Source organism: Varroa destructor, unplaced genomic scaffold (assembly GCF_002443255.2).
Source record: "Varroa destructor unplaced genomic scaffold, Vdes_3.0 BEIS01000001.1, whole genome shotgun sequence".
Taxonomy (NCBI): domain Eukaryota; kingdom Metazoa; phylum Arthropoda; class Arachnida; order Mesostigmata; family Varroidae; genus Varroa; species Varroa destructor.
Genome location: NW_019211454.1, coordinates 35,013,612 through 35,034,924, shown reverse-complemented (window position 1 = coordinate 35,034,924; position 21,313 = coordinate 35,013,612). Strand labels below are relative to the sequence as shown.

General features: G+C 40.5%; 1 protein-coding gene across 6 annotated transcripts in view; it reads right to left on the bottom strand.

Moving 5' to 3' along the window:
* Positions 1-21,313, bottom strand: part of LOC111242859 (WD repeat-containing protein 47) — a 77,139-nt gene that overhangs the window by 17,923 nt on the left and 37,903 nt on the right. For 5 of the 6 annotated variants that reach the window (XR_015323410.1, XR_015323407.1, XM_086983145.1 and 2 more), the window contains exon 10: positions 3,907-4,068. The exons of the other annotated variant lie outside the window; for it this stretch is intronic. Coding sequence is in view for 3 of the 5 variants with exons in the window: in XM_086983145.1 (XP_086839271.1) it covers positions 3,907-4,068 (162 nt within the window). In the remaining 2 variants the exon portion in view is untranslated. The remainder of the gene's footprint in view (positions 1-3,906; positions 4,069-21,313) is intronic. 6 annotated transcript variants of the gene reach the window in all.

The following is a 21,313-nucleotide window of genomic DNA, read 5'->3' as shown; positions in this document are numbered from 1 at the left end:
GCACGACGATGCCAGCGTCGTTCATCCTGATGTGATGACATTTATGGGAAATGAGCAGGCTAACAATGTGGCCGACAATGGCTGCCTGCAGTACTGGAATCGATGGTTGCGGCGGCTTGGGCAAAAGGGTGCACCATCGAAAGCATTGTGTTTGTGTTCATAGCGGTGGTCTACCGATGGATTACCGCGTCTGACGAACGAATTGCTTTGCGTTAGCGTTGCGGTGGAACGCGTATGATACCCGCCTAATAGCGTCCGACAGCAAAACGGATGAAAGGCATGATTCCCCGTGCCATGGCTGAAAAGCGCCAGGCTACAACTAGAATTGCTGCTCGTAGTCGTTACTTACAGCCGAGAAGTGGGTAAGCGGACACGTGATAATGAAATTCAAACATGGCGATATTTTTAAAGCGACAGTGAAGAAACGGGGCTATACGAAAATAGAACTGGCAATAAGGTTGACGTAAGGCACCTTTTTTTTAGGTGATTCCGCCTTAGTCTATCGGTCCAGTTGGTTTTCTGCTTCTTTTTACGTTTAACAATAATAATAATAATAATTAAAAATTAGCAATCATGTTTGTCAATAGGACACGATACGCTTGATGCCGGTTTAGGGTATTCTCAACTAGCAAAACAAGTGTACTCAGAAGGGGCCAGAATTTTCTCTCGATTTATTGAGCAGAAACACTAGAACGGCAAAAGAGCATCCAGTCGCGCTCTTTACTAAACGAATCTTTATTACGATGCCATATTGTTTAGCGATAATAGATTCAAGTTGACAAAAAACTATCAGCTTTAACAATATGTGATCATCGATCAATCCACCTTATTACTGTGATAAAATACTATCCATAGGATCGTCGACTAAAATCTGTCTTAATTTATGTCTCACATATATTTATATATATATATATATATGAATCATAAATTAAGCCAAGGTAACGCCTTATGCCATGTATTATTGATGGTGTGTAGTGAAATAGGACTAACTAACAATGACTGACATAAGCATGATCGATAGTGTTTGATAGCGTCGTAAACTCTCCAGTTTACACATGACAGAGGACAGAGCGCTGGCATTTCAGAAGACACGATATAAGCAACTGGACCGCTGCTTTCTTCAACAAAATAATTTTCCCTCTCAGTAGATCTTGATAGGCGCATCGTTTCCACTAACATATCCTGGATAAAGGTCTTGGGAAGGAAAAAGGACCTCATACTCGGTATATCGTTGAAAAAGCTCTAATTATACGCTTACGAGTTTCTCTGACTCCTTGTGCAAGTAATCGGATCGATAGTCCTATGTGCGTTAGCTATTTAGCCGGTAATGGCTTCAGCGATACAAAACCGTTCGTGCGAGCATTAACGAACAGAAAAATTTCTGCTATTAGACTCATCAAAAAGCGTATAGGACTGTGACAACTAAACTCCTCTCGTCCTCATTCTCGCTATTTCATAGTTGCTATTAACACGAAAAGAGATCCAAAGATACATAGATTCCATAATTAGAAAAGGCAGGCTAGATAATAACTATGTGTGATACCGTCGAGTGAGCCGGAAGGCCATGCCTGTGTCAACGCTAGCGTGCCTGCTTAGTAAATTTAACGATACGTATAATTGTCTAGGTTCGGAACGAGATCAGGAAGCCATACGGCGAACTAAGTTGTCACGGCGTATAAGCATTTATCAGACATAGTCATTTTCAAAATGCTTGTTTGGAATTTGCTAAGGCATCGCATACATTGTCCTGCGTCCACTGTCCATTGGAAAAGAGGAATACTAATCACGCGTTATTCAAATGCGCCCGTTTTAACAAAACCAGGCTTAGCACGAATGTCCGAAGAAGGAAGCTTTAGTGAATCAGAGACGGAAGGAGGCAAGGTTGCACTAAGAGGTGACTGAAAATCCAATGAAAGAAATACTGGAGATAAAGGAAGACTATAATCGACACATACTAACTAAACAGTTTTGTGATTAACAAGCTCAAATTATAACTTAAAGTTTATACCGCAGTAGTTTTAACCTGCTCGTTGAAAGTTCTAGTGAAGAATTCGTTTCTCTCAGAAACATGGCTTCTCTACTGTCCTAGGATCAAGACGAGCATCGCCGTCCAATAAGCCGCGTCTCACCATTCATTCTTTCATTGAAATGAAAAAAGGTCATACGGCCAGGACCGAATACGCGGCAGCGCGTTAACAACCAGAGCGTGAATCAAGCAAGCCATTTTCTCGTTCCATCGGCGTTTTTGCGATTCGATACTTTTAATCAGGAAAGAACAACTCTGCAGACCGTCGACGACAATAACGAAAACATCGATTGCGTCCGAAGTACGCCGAAGAACGATGAATGAGGACGACGGTGTTTGCTCGACCGTCTATTCACCGTTCTCCCCTAACGATTTTTCCACTTTACGAGGATTATTGCCCTCACGACTACGAATTGCCGTTAGATTTTTCGCTAGGAAAATTAACAAGAAGCGAAATTGACGTACGAAATTAAGTCAGTCAAACGGGGGAAAACACGTTTGGTAGACACAATTCTCATTCGGGGTATCACTCATTTCGTTTATTTCGAATAGAACGCTATCGATGGCCCCAGATGCAACGATTGCTAGCTAGTTGAAACATAGAATACGGGTGTCAAAAATATAGTGGGTATCAGTTGATTTGATTAATGATAATAATAACAATCGTAGACTATAGAGAACGACAAAAGGAAATTTGCTACAGCTAAATTACTGCTTCATTAAATATACTTAGGCTAGTTGGCTGAATTTTTCTAGTGATAAAAATTGAAAAAAACAGTCTAGAGGCACTTTCGCTAAGATTTACACGAATAATAAGGCAAACACGCACATACCATATATAAACCTACATATATATATATATATATATATATATAGACCAACGATCAACAGGAGACCGCTAGAGCAATTGTGTTAAGGGAGTCTGACGCCGGCCTACTTTAATTTCCAATGACAGGAACACGTTCCACTGCGGCTATAAGGTGACGACTTGGCGCCATCAGAGACACATTCCTCGCTCCGAGCGGTGGAACCCATGTCGTTAAGGCCTTGATAAACGCCTTAGGCTCTGTTGATTGCTTCTAACTTTGCGACGTAACCGACTCTTGAAGATGACCACTTGGTTATAAGATCAGTGATCGCGAACGGACGCGGACATACACACCGATGTATGTTCTGGCCAAGCAGCAATAAAAAGAACATCGAGCGATTATAGACACAAAGAAGAGAGAAGTCTGGACAAACCCTATTGGACAAAGGCAGCGGTCTGTATCGAAGTTGGTCAGGACCAACCGGGCCGCGAATATTGTTAAAGGAAATATCTGAAACAAAGCCTCAGGCTGAAACTTACGCATGAACTAAATGATATATTAAAAAGCATTTTTGTTGTAAATATTTCACTAATTCGTGTAGAATTTATGTGTATTTTCGTAAGTTAGAACTGCACGCATCTATGGGGGGGGGCTAACTTCCGACATTCCGACAACGCTATCGTATAGCTTGAACAAATTCTTTTTCTACACGAAGAATGGCTGCTTGACTCAATCAATAATCCGCAGAAAAGACCAATGTCGTGTAGGTTCGCTATTGCGCGATTTATAGATACGTTCGGAACAAAAATTGTCCATAATTGTAATAACTTTAAGAAGAACATAAAAGAGTATGATCCTATCCTAGCTATGGCTATTGAACACAGAGCGGAGGTAATTCTTAATCTTTCAGTAGATCTCATTAAGTTATCACACTCGAAATTTACATCACCGCTTTAAGCAGAAGGCCTTTAGCAAAAGTACCATAGTAGAAAACTACGAGGTGTTTGCCTTAGATGTTTTGAGGGTAAATCCTTTGACCAGTATTTCGCGTGTCAGGCGTCACTTACCCACCTTTTTCTCATTAGAGCCGATACTTCTGGGAAAACTTGCCCCACTGCAGTAATGTAGAGGTTGTTCCTTTTCGAATGCGTCTTGTTGTGACGGTTCATCAGTTTTCGACGACGAGCTAGTAGAACGGCATCTCTCGGCCCTCAGACAAGCATCACATCGATTCTGTGCACAGAGACGGTCAATCTTCAGTTTGGCCGATTTATTCTTCACTGATGAGATGCTCCAAGATATACTTTTATCCAACTCCATGGTATTGTCTTCTCAGAAAATCATTTCGTTATGTTCAGGGCACACAGATAAGTGGGAAAGGAGACACAACAAAATCTAGCCTTAGCAGTTCACTCCATTTATTACGCGCACTTAAAATTTCATGTTTGTGCCCATACAACACTATTATGTTTATCGAATTTTAGTCGCGAGTCAAGTCACAACCCGAAGCAATGGCCAGGTAATATGTGATTATTTGACCTCAGCTAAACATTCACGCTTTTGTCATTAAGCAGATTCTTAAGGACCAGTATTGCAACTCAAACAATGTTGTGATACACTGTCGAGTTCCACTAGTCTAATTGACATGGCCTAAGTACGTAGTCATCATGGATGCCGTAATACAACGACCCATGATCTCCTGAGATTTTTCTTACGGTTTGGCAATGGCCTATCGTCCATCGACTGCAATTCGACAATGTTCAGAGTCGATCGCGTTATGAGGCCAAGAGATACACTTGGCCGTCTATTTCAAAGACCAGTTAGTTAGAGCTGTTGTTGATCCAAGCCGATATCTAGAACTCTTTTTGCCATCTGTTCACTTTTCCGTTTTGTGCTCATGAGCTTGGCGATAACGTCATCCTTCGTGAGGGTCAGACAAACGTTACCCTTGGTGTGACTTATCCAAGGGCTGTTATGATGGCTAGGCAGTTCTTTATGTGCGATATTCGATAGTGGTTTCGCTCGCACGGACGGGCTTGCATTTTTCCGGAACAGCATTAACTAGGAAATGAAAGCCACTGGTAGTGGATTGATCGAGTTTACTGAAAGGCCAGGGAACGCCAAACAATCAAGGGCTGCTTTATAGATACAATTAATTTGCATTCCCTTGATGCAATAGCCTATGTTAAATATGTCGCTTCCAGCATCCGACGCTGTCATAGTTACATCTGTACATTCCACGGCCTAACCGTACGGATTTAATGACTATTCAGTATTTTGCTCGACTGGTAAAGGCTCTGTGAAAGTACTGAACCAGATTACAGTTTTCTGAATGATATAATAGAGGCCGTTTCGATGAAATTTTTTCCTGTATAAATTCTACTTTCTGAAAGGCTCGGTGGCAGTTCAGGGAGTTCTAGCTGGGATTGGTGCGGGTGATACGATTTCGCTTAGTAATACTAAGTTTACGAAGCATTTGCAAAAATGTTGACGATTTTCTTCAGCAGTAATTGATGAAACTGCTAATATCTTCACTTGGTCAAAACGTGAATCAGTGATTATGCTAAAGATTTACTTCTTTTTGAACAGACCCTAATCCTCTTTTTTGCTTCAACATACGAAGTAGATGGCCATTCAGTGTCCGTAAAAAGTAGTATACTATTTTACTGACTGACTGACTGACTATAAAAAAAACACTGCGGATTATGACTGCTAAATACTAAATGAATATCATGCGAGACAAAAATGAGACGCTGCTGCATATAGATCACCGATTCCTTATACCCCAAATATTCGTCATTTTCTAAAAAAAAAATCGGTTTAAGGAAAAATTTCAGAAAACACTCGGATAAAGATTTTCCAAAATACACATTTACGGATTTTCGGAGAACAATACTGTAACGGGAACATACGGAACAACGAAGGCATTCCCTGGGCCTATCATATTAAATGATAAACAATGTAAGAAACAAGTGCAAGTTTAACGGATTATGTATTCTATAGACGACATGTTGGCTTTAAACAAAGTAATGCAATACAAGTACCCATTAACTTCGAATTCTGTTTACTTTGTCACGATAAGAATAGTTGCTGCCTACAAAAACAATCAAACTAGGCTTAAAGGCTGCTGATTTCTTCAAATTGTAGAACAATATTTTAGGACGTATGTTTCAAGCCATTCGAATTAAAAACATCCAGATCGACGTGTCTGTTTACTGACACGCAAAGCACTCCTGAGCCATTGGCAGAAGGGACAAATTCCGCAGAAGGACTACAAACCTCGGAACAATTACTGTTGCTTCCGAAAATTCAGAAAAATAAGTTGTGTCAGAAAGTGCTAAAACCGACAAAGGCAGAGCTTTAGCATAATAATCTTGAGCAAACTTACATAGTTTTTAATGTGAGATTTGCACATCCACATGCACACTTGTACTTCAGAGGGTCAAAAAATAGGGATCCCTTGCACGCCGAGTTAATGAATCTTGTTCCGAATTAGATTGGTTAACAATTTGCTAATGCTGGTAAATACACGACTAGTATTTCTAGTGGCATGTCTGATCCAGATCATCCCCTGTACTTCGGTGCCATATTTGAAGGTGTCGGGATACCACAGAGAGCTAAATTTCTAAGCTACAGCAAACGCTTATTAATCGAGAATGATTTGGTTTTATAAGATTTCAGTTAAACTGCTCAGACAATGCTGTAAAGCGTTTTCAGATATCTTTCATATCTAGACCTATCAATTTTTCGTCTTATTTTACTAATTATAAACAATCTTTCCTCAAGAAGCCACGTTTTTATTAAGATGTGAACTATCCTTAACCATTGTCTCTATTGCCTTCAATCACCAAAGTATCCAATATAAACATTACCACCTATTAAAGATTACCACCGAAGTCACAAGGTTCTGTGGCTTTAATAGGACATCTTGTACAGCTAACAAAAAAGCGCTGCCAATCGAGACTCTCCACCATCAGATATCAGAGTTCTAACGTACGAATTGATTGTGCATCGAAAGTTGGCAGACACCACCGGTTTACCAAAGTATTCTAACTCTTAAATTCGGTCACGGTAATGAATGTTGCAGTACCGCCTTTAAGCTAATTTTTACTGAATGTTTGATTCAAAGCAACGTTTCGTATCACAACAATGAATCTATCTATTAAGTCTCTTATGTGTATCTTCATTTAAGTATGTTTTGGTTATGTTACAACTTTCTAGAGAACTTTCTAGAAAGTTCTCTTAAGAATCCACTGTTAGATGCTTAGACCCGTTGCTAATGTTTAATCCCATTAGAAATGCGTAAAACATTACTGCATAAACATTAGAAAAAATTAACCAAAAATAAACCTGTTATATATATATATATATATATATATATATATATACATATATATATATACACAATGAGACATATGCTGTTTCATCTTTATTCTGTGGTGTTAGTTATCAAAGACTCAAAAACGTGACAGCTTTTTGGAAACCCTGCTCCATGCTAGCTACTGCTGATTGCAAATCAAGAGACGTCAATCAACCGTTAAGATGAGAAAAATCTAACTGTTCTGCCCGCCTCTTAAGCCCCGCCCTCGGGCGCGAACGAAATCTTCGCCCTTAATCTGTACTGCGCTAGAATCAGTCTGCATTGCTTCTCAGTTCTTCACTGCCCTATATCAATTAGGCCATCATCCTCCAATCCGACAGCGTATTTTATCGCAAAATCAATGATTGCATTTCGATAATGATCAATTCCGACTTGAATCATTTGAATGAACGACAACACGGTAAATCTATACAGAATTGCGTCCGTACATTTACACGATTATACTACACAGATATTGCTTTAATTAAAACTATAGCTGATATCTACAAACAACAGTCCCTGAATAAATTAATAATCTGAACGACCTGAATGGATAACTGAATTTTGATGACGGCTATGCTACATGAGCCTACTATTCAGGATGGCTTTTCAAATCCACTAATCTGTCACATATATTCGACCGGTATCGATAGACCGATGGCTTCAACCGACACAAGCCAACCGCCTATGGTCTTTGTAATTAAGTTCTCTAAATATGAGAGAGTCATCTTTCTCATGCAGCCGAAGCTATAATGAGAAATTCAGGGGAAAAATAAGTTTATTTTTAGTAAAGTCATACCCAGTCGTGCCACGGCAGTGGGCAATAGGTACACAAAGCCAATCATTTTAACATAGAATGCAGCTCTGCCATACAGCTATAGACCAACGTTAAACGAACTATAGAGGACGCGAAACGATAGAATCGCTTCGTTTCGCCTGGGCTTTCAGCCATCACACTACTCAAGCAGCTCATTCAGTAAAGAATCGTTGGAGACAATTTGTGCACGGATTGAACACATAATAGATTAATTTATACGTAGATGATTACTATCTGTTAGTATAAAAACGTTGAGCTTGTGTCTGTGAACACCTGTCGTATAATCGAAACCCGTTAGAAATAAGACAACCAATCAATAGCTATGTACAATAACAAAAAACATGTTGTTGATAAGTACCAGTCGTGCACATTACTTTCGCTAATGCTAGAATTAAATTGAAAAAAAGTAGGATCGAAACGCAAACTAATCAGGCCGAACCTTGCTTCACCTCTGTCCTAAATCTTTTTTTTTTTTTTTTGTATCCTTTAAGCCACACAGGAAGTTGCACATATGTATATTCCAGTCTGACTAGCGATGCAAAAGCGTGTCCAGCACCCGGTAACAGTCGGAAACTTAGGGACTAGGACACCCTCACGGCTTTGGTTGGTGCGACGCACATGAATCAGACAGATGCCAACGCCAGACGCGAATGTATTGATTCGGTTCTGGCCGAGACAAACGAACGTTCACAAAGGAATCATCTTCATCGCTGCCCTCAGGCTGCGCTGCTCCTGTTGACGATACCGACCATATGGGTATACTTCAGCGAAGAACAATTGGGTAGCTTTATAAAAAGACGAGTTCACAATATGAAGCCGGCATCAATCGCAGTACTAACCGTAAAATAGGCCCAACCTCACTGTGTACTGCGTGCAAAATCAGAATCCTCCCTTCACACATACGCATACTGCTAATCTTGCATCCAAAATACGGACGCGATCAAAAACACCTACCTACATACTCGGCCAAATCGTTCACAAACACACGCAAAAATAGCCGCGAACGGCGCGTCGACGTCGACGTCGACGTCGACTGCAGCAGCGACAGCGGCACCAGCAGTCAAAGCTAAGCAGACAACCAACGAAAATACAGAACGACCCAGAAGGAAAAACACATTTCTAGAAGGCGGAAGCGAACCCAATCAGCGAATGAAAAGAGCCATTACAAGAACAGACAGCAAAAATATGGGCGGCGTCTGCTGCTGCTGTTGTTACATCCATAATCATCTTACTCTACGTGTTCCGGATGGTCGAGCAAAGTATGTTGGGTTTATCATAGACGTCCTGCAGGATCCTCTTAGCATGTCTTCATTTTAGTGTTGTGACTGAAAATTGTTATGATAGACGAGAAGGCCAATAGCAGTACTAACTTGGTGACTGTATGCAGGCCCAAAGTAGCGACAGAAATTTTTTCGTAAAAATAAAAAATGAACTAGATCAACTATTAGATTTTAATTGATTCAATTGATTTTTAAAAAAAAAAAAAAACTCTTTTTGAAACGAGCTCTGCCGTAGGTAATACCGGTGACGTAAACAAACACCACAACAATGTGACTGACAAGACATTTGTCCTATACTTTAACTATGTTTCTTAATCGTATTGCCCTGATTCTGAGTACCTACACCAACCTGATAATCGAATATAGCACAGTGATCGATTGAAACCATCTATCATATTCAATTGTAGAGCAATTCAAAAAACACAGAATTATAGAGATAGCTGCTCGTCTGATCTCAATCGTTACGTTCAACCGAATGTAAAAATCTAGTTATCCCAACGGGTTGAATACCACAGCCACTATAATTGTGACTTCCAGCACTGATACAGAGATTCATTTTCTAACTACGGACAGAGCGTAAAGTTCGTCCGACGCGTCGTATGACGCGATTAGCGTGACCATCTAGTGACAGCCATATTTGGGACTGTGCTCATGACGTGAACTCGTTACAACAAACCGAAAAGATGGCGGATTGCCCAAGGAAGAGTTAACCAAGGACGACATCGAAAGAAAAACAACGTCTGGTCAGCGTATACACTCAGACAAGTGGTCGATCGCGATACAAAGTCGTTCTGTGAGACGAATGTTTTAGCACAAAAATAACATCACTTCGCAAGAGGACGCTATAGACATATGTTTCGGTCCCGAGCGAAGTGCCAACTTGATATTATGTTGTGATGGGATCGATTAAATTGAACGTGCATACGCTATTTTTTATAGCGTATGCACGTTTTTAAAGTTTTCAGATTCATATTCATATGGCACGCATGTCGCACAGACTTCTACGAAAACCCTTTTTCAGCTCACTTATTACTAATCTCAGCACGTATAAACTAAACTAAATAAGGTCCCTAGCGAAACTGTTATATGGGAAACCGTCGAACCGATGCACAGCATTCGTGCACGCTAACTGATATAGAACTGTCCGGGTTTAATAACTATCACATGATCAGACGTATTATTCATTCGTCATACACTGACTTTCTTCAGAACAAAGCCGAGAATCTGTCTCGTATAAAAGCAACATTTTTGGACCAGTCATACACCGCATAATATATAACTCGGAGAAACTAAATAGTATTATTATTATTAAATAAAGTACAGAAGAGCACCCTGATTGTCGCTCAAATAATTTCTATCTAATAAATCGGCTCGACCAGCCTTCACTTTCACACATTACATACATTAATACGTACACGTACGCAATTATAAACTAAACATAGAAGAAAATAGCCTATTTAAAAATGCTCGTTCTAACGAAGACCTAATCGTGGCGTTAGAGAAGTTAACACTTCCACTTAACATGGCTGTAATGTAATACATTCATCGCAGGGCTTGTACAGCCTAAAACTAAAATTGCCCTAAATCAATGCCGTAACATTATATATATATATATATATATATATATATATATATATATATATATATGATTAGAGCCACGAACTCATTTTAATCGGTGTGTTCACTCCTGTCACTAGTATAATTTGAGTTCGCAAACACTGCAGGTTTTCCTTCTAATTTTATTTATAGCCCATATTGCCTAATCAAGGAACCAAAGTTATGAGACAGTATGAAACCAGTTGCCCCCCCCCCCCAGTCACAGGCAAACGATATTACGCGCAACATGTGAATATATAAGCACTATTCGTTAAACAAATAGCGTGAGGTGTGCGAAGCGAACGGTCAATCACTATCTCGCAAATTGTTATCCATATTACTTACTCCGGATTGTACAAAATGTCGTTGAATACTATCACTTCTCCCATTATATATTGAGAGCTTGTCTCGGCTGATTGTCGTGATGGAACAAGAGAAACTTCATGCCCTATAAACTCAACCGAAGGCGGCCGTAATAACAATACTAACAACGGCATCATCGGACACCATCAACCCAACAGTAGCTAGAGCCGTTACTGACTTCGTTTTATTTTATTTTCTTTGCCTATAAAAAACAAAGAGGAGACAACCAATAATATGGCTGATGGTCGTTGGCTTTGTACCGTAACAAGCGATGAACCAATTGACTCCTTCATGAGATAGCTTACAGGTCAGCTGTCGACGTTTTTATGAGACACATAATGCAATGGACGTGGGCATGTAGGCGATTTATCCTCGTTTACCAGAAAAACTATATACTGGCAATGGCGTGTAGCTGACGTATTTATCTACTCTAGTATAATACAAAGGTGCTCTAGCTTCGAATTTGGCTGCAGATTCACGTTAACTCTTGAACAGAAATCCGGTTAGTACTAGGAAAAGCGATGAACATATACTGCTTGGTCCCTCCAGGTATTGCTCATATTAAGTCTCTACCTAAGTCATTGAAAGCATGCTAAACTGCGATACCGAGGAAATACCCGGATCGCAGAAAGAATAGCAGCAAGTACGTATTGGGGTTCTTAGCTGGAGGAGTTGTCAAACTTCTTGCTATCTTCATTTCATTCATTTACAAAGGCTGTCCTATGCAAGGGTATCGCTCACGAAACAATCTTATGTGAAAGTACCGATAAAAATCTACCCTCCAACCGTTATGCGATCGAAAACATTAGCACTCCATTAGCTTGACGTTCCGTGAAGCATACGTTTGGCCTACCCGAAAAATTTCTCAACCTATTTTTGATGGTAATAATTATTTCTAAGGAGTTAATTAATAGCAACTATATACCGATAGTTGTTTTAAAGAAATGGACGCATTGACAAAGTCGGCATACAGACGTATATGCACCTGACGATGAAATACACAGGACTATTCGGCGATTGTGGTGCATAAATCATCGACAGACTAATCTTTCAGGTGTGGCACAATATATTAAAGATTCAATAATATCAGCAATGGCCTTAAGTGTAAATAACAATAGCCATCAAGCAGGAGCCGGTGCGACAGTGGGAACAAATGGATTTTCGAAACGGTTTAACCCGACTGACCACAGTCAAGATAAGCATTTCTAAATTTACGATTCAAACGTTAGTAGTTCAGCAGTCAACCTGCGTCGGCGTCAGGATAAATAATCAACACGGAATATCCTACCGTATTGAAGCAAAAGCCTGACTAATCCGTGTCACACACACACACACACACCAATATATTATTATATTTAAACAGCAGGTGTTAGTTTTTATGACAGAATATTATCTCGGCACGCATAATGGGGTATACGCTACAAATCAGATAGTAGGTGCGGAAACTTCATTAATAGATTCTTACCCCTTCAGAATATAACATCTACCAAAGATGCACCGAAAATGCGCGCTAATTTCGAAAATTTGTTTGATGGTATCTGGATTTAGAATGAGACGGACAAACACCTTAAATATCGCTTTTCCCTAATATTACTGTAATTACTAACGCAACCTAATATCTTCAACAGTACTCAGTGTAACGACGATCGAGTTTCTAGAAGTTTGGCGCGTTTATCAAAGATGAGAAAATTTGCAAACTCTGTTTAGCTTCCTTGTCATTTAGCCTCTCCTATTCACATCATTAATAATCAATAAGGAATATAACGCAAACGGCCACAAAGTGGATTAAGTTGCACTAAAGTCCGTGGCACATGGCGACAAAAGACCTGGGCTATAATAGTAGACCAAACAATTGTACCGTAGCCAGCACAAGCGCAGACATACGTACCGACGACGCGCCATCATTTTGCTATCCTTATGATAACAACTGCATCCGTAAGTGCAGGGCCTGAAATTGCGCTAACAAAGCTTTTTACCACACCATCGGTTCCTGGCGGTCGCCGGACCGGGTAGTGGCGCTACGTTCGTTGTTACTGCTGCTCAGTTGGAACAGTCGGCATACTTCACAAAATATAAAAAAAAAACAACAGGCCCGCTCAAGTCTGTGTCTTTTTGCTTTCAACCGTCCTTTTGAAGCGCTCTCAACATGTTCAAGAAAGGTGGATTGCTGAAAGAAAAATGGACCAGCTGCTGCTTCTTTCGAACAACTTCCACGGACGTCATTGTCAAGCAATAAAACAAAACGGACAGATTCGGTCAAGAAGATTTCAACGAACCAAAAGGACCAGCTGGCAATTTCATGACCAAGTTAGTCTCGTAGTGTCATTGACAGTGTGACTGTTTAAGATACAACCTAGCTGCCTGTTTAGCTTCCTTGGATCATCGGGTGGATCTGTTTGTTCTTCTATGGCAAATAACAACGATCACACACCCTATTAACCCAATTAGTAAAAACTTGTTTTTATGTATAAATAGATGAAAATCATAAAAAAATGCATAGATCGGCCTTAGCAAGCATACAGATCTCTGGCGCTGCGGCGTTCCGCAGTACGTCTCGTTCGTCAATTACGCGATAGCGACAGTGATTGCTGTTGTACAGAGCTAGCCACGGGGCGCAATTATTTCAGTCTAAAAAACGAGCGAAAGCTATCTCTATGAAATCAGAAGGACTCGTGAAACACGCATTTCGTGTTTGCGTTTCAGGCTGAAAGTTATGGTAGAAGAAAGCTTTAATCGCGTCGCCATCGCCATAAGCAGCGGCAATATTTACTAGCCAACACCAAATACTGCTGGAGGTGCTTACTCCGAGAGTTAAGTTCTACATGTATATTTATATGCATCTCTAAATGATACCGCAGCAATCCGAAAATGCGGGGTCACTGTCCCGTTCAATTCATAGCGTGCGTAATCGACGTCGCTTTTTGAGTTTGGATGTTTTAGAAATTGGGCAATTCGGCGTGATTGCACCAGCTGTAATTAACAACTATAAACAAGTTCAACGAATAAGTCTATCTATAGACGTATTCATTGGCCAATGCTCGTTTAAAAACGGTACCTGTACTGTCGTCTAGACTTCGATTGTTCCATTTAAACGGCCATTTGAGAAAAAATAACCAAATAGTGTACACGTTTTTCCTAGGCATTTTTTTTCTAAGCCCAGCGACAATCTAGAAAACAACGGAGCTATAACAATTAGATGAGTACAGTTAATTTGATTATTTTGAATAGTGATTACCCCTTTGTAGCACTAAATTGACGCAGATCGTGTGACACTAGCGCTTTCACTAGCCGATCGCAGGTCGGCCATATTAACTTTCGTTCATTGCGATTCTATTGTCTTCGATAACCTGCGGCATTCATTTTTATTGCTTCTGTAAGGTCCGCATTGTTTATCACATACTCTTGTTTCACGCTTTCTCTCTCCGGACTTTTCGCCGGAGTCATGTCGTCGTCGTCGTCGTCAAAGTTGTTAAATGCATAATTATCAGCCGCTCGCACCTTTCTCGTGACGTTACAAAACACTAATGAGTCGAGAATGGCCGGCTGCTGGTCGAAAACGACGTTAACACAAATATTTATTGTTGGTTCAACATCTCGTTTGTCGTTACCTACGGGCAGTGTTCTTCTCGCCAGACTCTACAGCCAAGTCCCTGCTCAACGGCACTAACAAGCACTCATCGTGAGTCTTACTTACAGCAATTCCCCAACATATCGGGGCAACAATACTCGTTTTGAGGCTGAAGTGAAGCACATTGCAATTTTCGCTACGGCGAGTGACCAGTTTCTTTTGCGTTGGAGAAATTCGAGTGGATCGTAGCCCTAATACAGTAACGATGGAGTGAGTGACTCGTGGCGTTTGTTGTCGCCTCTATGACTATCTTCGATTTCGAAGAGCTCATGGCATCAGACCCCTTGAGGTCTTCTTGGCGAAACGGCGATATTTTTAGATCAAACATAGGTGTATATCGTCCTTGGGGAATAACGTTACCCCAATGCTACTTATTGAACGAATCATATCGGGACTTCTACTGACATACGATGCCAGCTGATGACCGCGAGTCATTTGATTTGGGCCTCCTTAGGCCTTTTCTACAGAGGTAGTACACACTTTGAAACCTCTTTATTAAATTCGTGATCGTACGCTGTTGTATAATGTGTGCGCTGGTGACAAGATCTAGCGAGTCCTACTAAGGTAAAGTATACTAGTTAAATATTATATACTTGTAGATGCACAAGCGCGTCGCGACGAGCAATCAGTGCGCATGGTTGAAATTTCAAGCACGTTATCACATGCATACGCAGGTATAATACCAAAGAATAAATAAAAACTACTATATGAACCATGAATAGCTAAGGATGTTCTCATGCTTCTGATCTAATGCAAACAAAGGCACAAGTTATTTAGGTACCTCTGAAACCTGGTTAATATTTAAATGATTAATGAATGATTGCATAATATAATCACGGGTGCCTATGGGAACAAGGACGAATCTTACCGCTTATTGTTTAGGCGGGAAGCTTCTTCCGATTTAATTCATCCATCAGCATTCTTTCAATGAACTAATCTAGTTCCATACAATATGAGAATGTATTCTTGTCTCACTGAGAAACTACGACCTCAAACTTGCGCGTTTTCCGCGCATTTACTACAGAGTCACACGAATGGCCTAGTTAGCATTTAGACGCTGGGCAACACTCTCGGCAACGTTAGAAAGGATTCCATTAGCTGATTTCCCTTACGCTTGTTTTTATGCTCCTGGTCTCTTCCGATTGCATAAACCAGATTAGTTGCTTTTGCAGGACTCAATTTTAAATGTTGAACGATCAGGACCAGCCATGTACCAGCTTGAAACGCCTACAAAAACGGTCGATTGTTAGTATTTCCGGTTGACGTCACTTTACCTGCTCAATTGAGCTGTTGTGCCGTGATCTGCTGAGCTGACGTTGCCATCTTACGTTGCTGTTAACTGACATCATAAGTTAGCTAAATTGGCCATCTGCTCTAAGTTAACGAAGGCGATCTGGTGCAATGTTGTAATAATACCCCATTCCACGTCATCGTCTCCGTAGACCTAATATCCGCCTGTCCGCACATCGTGTGACTACTGCCCCGCTGTAATGGTTGCTTGTATACACTGTTGTCGTAGCGCTTCCTGCGTCTTCTTTCTTTTTTTTTTTTTTTATCTTCCCCAGCTTGAGCGTAATGATTTCTGCAATTTTGGTTTAACCTCTTTCAAATCCCATTCATACCGTCCATTCTTTGCTAATCCACGACGGGGATGTTTAAATAGGAGCAATTACGACCGCTTTACTAAGGAAGGGCAAAAACAAAGCAAGGATATTCACTTTTACAAATACAACGCACATCCGCACACTCTCTGTAGTTAGATTTGATTTGTATAGTGGCCGCTCGAAATGAAGATAAATACCAAATTCATCACACCAATGTCTAGAAGCCACATTTTGCTTGAAAAAAAAGCAGACAAAAATGTAATAGATAATTGGTGAACTAAGCAATAATTTCAACGACAGAAGCGACGTGCATTATTAGCACAAAACACACTGATCTGAGCATATGGAATTAAACAGATCATTTAACAGGAGTCGATACGTAGCAGTCTAGGGGTTTTGAGGAGGATCTAGGGGTCCAAGGAGATGTGCACAGCATAGCAAATATTGATGAAAGATTTTTGTTTTGGTTTCTATCTACTATGTAGAAAAATCCCGTATCGTAGAATAGCACACGAAATCGATTTCTTTCTCCACAGTACATAGCAGTCCAATTGTACCTTTTTTAGATACACCCATTAACAGACAGATCACAGGAGCAATTCATTCTATAGCCTTTAAATAAGCACAATAGTAACATAATCATACTATTCACCGTTAAAATTACCATTACCTGACAATCTTTCAATTTTCGCGTACGAGCGATTTGTGAACGAATGGGTCATACTATCGGTTGTTGATATATAATAATATCAGATGAAGTGTGAGTGATGTGAGTCTAACAGCTGCGGCCGGAGATGTCCATTAAAATTTCATTGCCCCCTAAAACATTTACACCACTCTTGTTTTTCGTAGGAAAAATCAACGCGAGGAACGAACGGTTACTTTTCTAACAAGATCAACAACACAAAAAATCGTCTACCCAAACAATAAACGCCTACGATTCTCTGCCGCCTCCCGGCCCCTACTGACGCCCCCTTCATTTTAGCAAAACTGCTACTAACACAATAGATGGCAGTGCTATTGCGTCATCCATTATGAACGTGTAATAGAACTCGCTTATTGTAATAAGCTAATATTGAGAAAAACGTCCTTGTTCTTTTTCCTAGAGACGACGCGCATATGTTATGACAGCCATTTTCTACAATAATATCACAATCATGTGATAAGTTTTTAATACAACACTGGATCATTCATACATCAACATCACACGCATCCACTCAATCAAGCAAAACGCTCAATGATAACGTCGCTGAAAAATATCGACAAGGATATTTAGTATATGTAAAAACATACAAATACACATGTGCATATGCACATAATAAACTAAAAACCCATAAAAACCATAATTACCAAGAACAACGGATAAATAATATGAAGACAGAGTAAAAAAGGAGTAGTAAAGATGCAGCGTGGAAACGTGTTCATTCGCGTGACTACACGGATCCTATATGTTATGATGCTACAACAATTGTTGCTTTAATTACGAAATCGGCAGGACGCGTTAGTCTGACACGACTCGGTAAAACAGTATCCAGTTAACGGAATTTGTAAACGAACTATTTCAAACTGCTGAAATAGTTTTCTCGGTTCCTCGTCACTTTGATTCCGTCACGACATCGTCATTCGTCAGCAGATGGAAAAGGTGACCGGGTAAAAGGGAAATTTGAAAAGCTAAATGAAAATCAGCTAATTTATCGTATTATCGACGCATAGATGTTTTTTTCTGAGGTGAAAACGTAAGACATCAAACTTACTTAAATATCTATTTTTGTGAAATAAATATTTCTAAACTATCAGTTCGCTCCTGCAAATATCTTCGTATTTTTTTGCCATTTTCGTCCGGCGACTATGGTATTGTTGCCTTACTTCAAATAATATATGATGAAGTCACATCACACAAAGTCAAGCTATGGTTGTGTATCGCACCCGAGAGTCAAGCCCTACGTGCTTCCGAAGTAACAATTGTATTTCAAGTAATGGTCCCAGTACCAGTCATGCTAGTAGTCGTAGCGTCATTAGCCAAAGCGTTAGTATCCACTCGTTTCTTTACAACAGCTAGCAGTTGTATCTCAGCTAGCAGTCAACTCTAGGTCCTGAGAGAAGACACGAAAAAAGCATGTTTATAGTCAACGGATCAAGTCGTCCAACGATGTCGAAAAATAGCTGTTTAAAGCACCAAAGATCGCGGTGATGGATCACCCTAATTGTCACGACACTATAATCATGTTTATTATTACCCCATCATCGTTGCTATCAGCATTAAAATCGTCGCTATTACACAGTAATTGAGTAACTTACATCATCGGATCGGATCAGTTTTATCCGATTACCAGAGCCCACTATCATCTCTGTCTGTATGTACCTGTGCCTCCATCTACCGGGTCTGCTATCGCAGATACCGCTGATGATAATAATAATAATAATAATAATAACAACAACAATAGTGCGACGGAACAATGATGTAGCAGACGATCTATTATTAGGCGTCACTATGTATATATATATACTAATTATCATTGTCAATCAAGAGCCCATTGTCGTTCAGCGCAAAGCCTAAATATGGACCCTAGGGACAGGAGGGTGTATAGGCATTATGGGTTATTAATATCTATTGTTAATCGATAGAATGAAAAAAAGACTCAAAAGGATTCGTATCATCTAACAGATACAACTTTCTGTAGTATATAATTTAGTGTGTTTTTAAATTGTGCATCTAAATTGCGCCAATGGCAATCGTGGCAGTTCGTGGTGCGTGACCAATAATCAAAGACACGTATTATTAACAAAAGTAATGAAACAAAAAGTCGATCGACTTCACGCATACACGCACTTAATATTTCTAGATTGCGCTAACCAAATATTCATGTTCCCATTTTCTTTTCTTCCTTCCAGATCTATTAATGGATTTGGCTTTGCGTTACGAAGTTCACACCGTTCGTGTCATTCGCCGATTCTTTAATTTTCCAAGTCCTATTAATGTTGGCCTAATTTGAATGTGGCCTAATTTATACTTGTGCTCTACCCGACCAGCAACGAAACTCACAGCAGACCCGAATCAATATTGTAAATTGTTTTGTCCGATTTAAGAAGATGAAAAATTATTCTGATATAGACATTTCTTTAAAATTAACTACATGCAGGCCCAAACGGGGTCTCGGGATCGGTTTCACTCCCGAATACTTTTTTTTAGTCGGACTGATACGCCTTACACACCTATATCTACCAAGAATTGCAGGCAAATCCCAGCATATATTGATGCTCGTAGGGTAACAACCTAAATGGGACAAATGCGTGTCAATGTTCCGGGTTGATGATGTAAGTTGATTACTTGTTCATAGTTCTCACCTCCCAGTAATGATGGTACTGCTTGCCAGCTTCAGGGCTTAATGGTCTCCCTCCTGGTGTCCGAGGTCTTCCGTGGCTAAATCCCTTGTTGCTATACACAGTGGTAGTGATTACATGGACGTGGCTTCCGCCCCCTGGTGTCGGGCTCCTACCCAAAGGGCATTCTGGAGTATGACTGCGATATTCAGGACTTTCAGGTCGAGTAGGCCCGTGGATAGAACTAGGTGAATGGGCCCTCTCCCAATCGTCACTAAGCGTCCGCCGCTTAACGTCGAGAATGTCCTCAAGCCTCCTGCGAACACGGCGTTGCTCCATGGCAGCGATCGTTCGACTGAGTCCAAATTCTCCAGCCGGGTCAAACTGAACCTGGTCCTTGAGTGGAACCTGGTGGAATCCACTCGAACAGCCGTCCACCAATTGGATTTCTTTTTTATTTGCTGTTTCTCGTGGCCAATATACCAACTGTGTTCGAATATCACTCGCGTGCCCCACTGCACCGCCTCACTACTTGTCAGTTTTGCTGTCACAGAAACACCATCTAGGGCAAGTGCATTATGTTCACAGTAGCATCGGCCCCATACGCATATCATATATCGACTTTTTAAGGGCATATAGTATATCGGCTTTAACTATTTATTGGGACATATGATTTCAACAATCATATGCTGAGTTATTCTAAATAGCACCTTTACACGCCATTCGTCTCTACTCAAACAGGCTTTTTCCTTCAGTGTTGAACACGACAAAACACGAGGGTGCTCTCAGCTTATTTATATTACAAAAAATCACGCAAAGGAGCAGACAATGTTCGTCAGTTAACTTGTCGATGACACAAGTAGTATTGCAAGAGCTTTACGAATCCTCAAGCAGTCGACAACAGGCGACGGTGGATTTTTCGAAAACTTTTTCACATGCCACTATATTGCCCCTAGCAGACGTTCTACTGCTCGAATAACTTTGTACAGCAGATTTCGATACGCCAACGAGTGGGTTCTCTTTCCAATCGACCAAATCTTTTCGACGTGTTTCTTCCTCGCGACCCTTCGTCAAGTGTCCGTCATCCAGAAGTTGTCTTGAGGAGGCGGTGTCCGCTTTGGAGATTCGTGCGTGGGTCGTGTCGTCCCGATTTAGCGTTAAGCGCCGACCGACAATGATTGGCTTTATGGTTCGCAATAGTATATATCCCCCGTATACAAGATTCGATGCTACGGTAGTGGTGAGGTCTGCACATACGATGGCCAACGTTCACCTTGGAGCGATGAACGCGCAAAAACATCACCGCGACATGGGTCTCGTTAGATTGTCTCGCAAACATTTCGTACAGTTAGTGAAATTTCGATAATGCTGTAGTTATACGATTAGAAGTAGCCTATACCATTACAATTCTGTACTCACATAGTGTCACCAGGAGCAATAAACACGGTGGCATAGAATAACAAACACTAATCATATGGTGCGGGATGGGCACAGTTGAGAATACTTTAT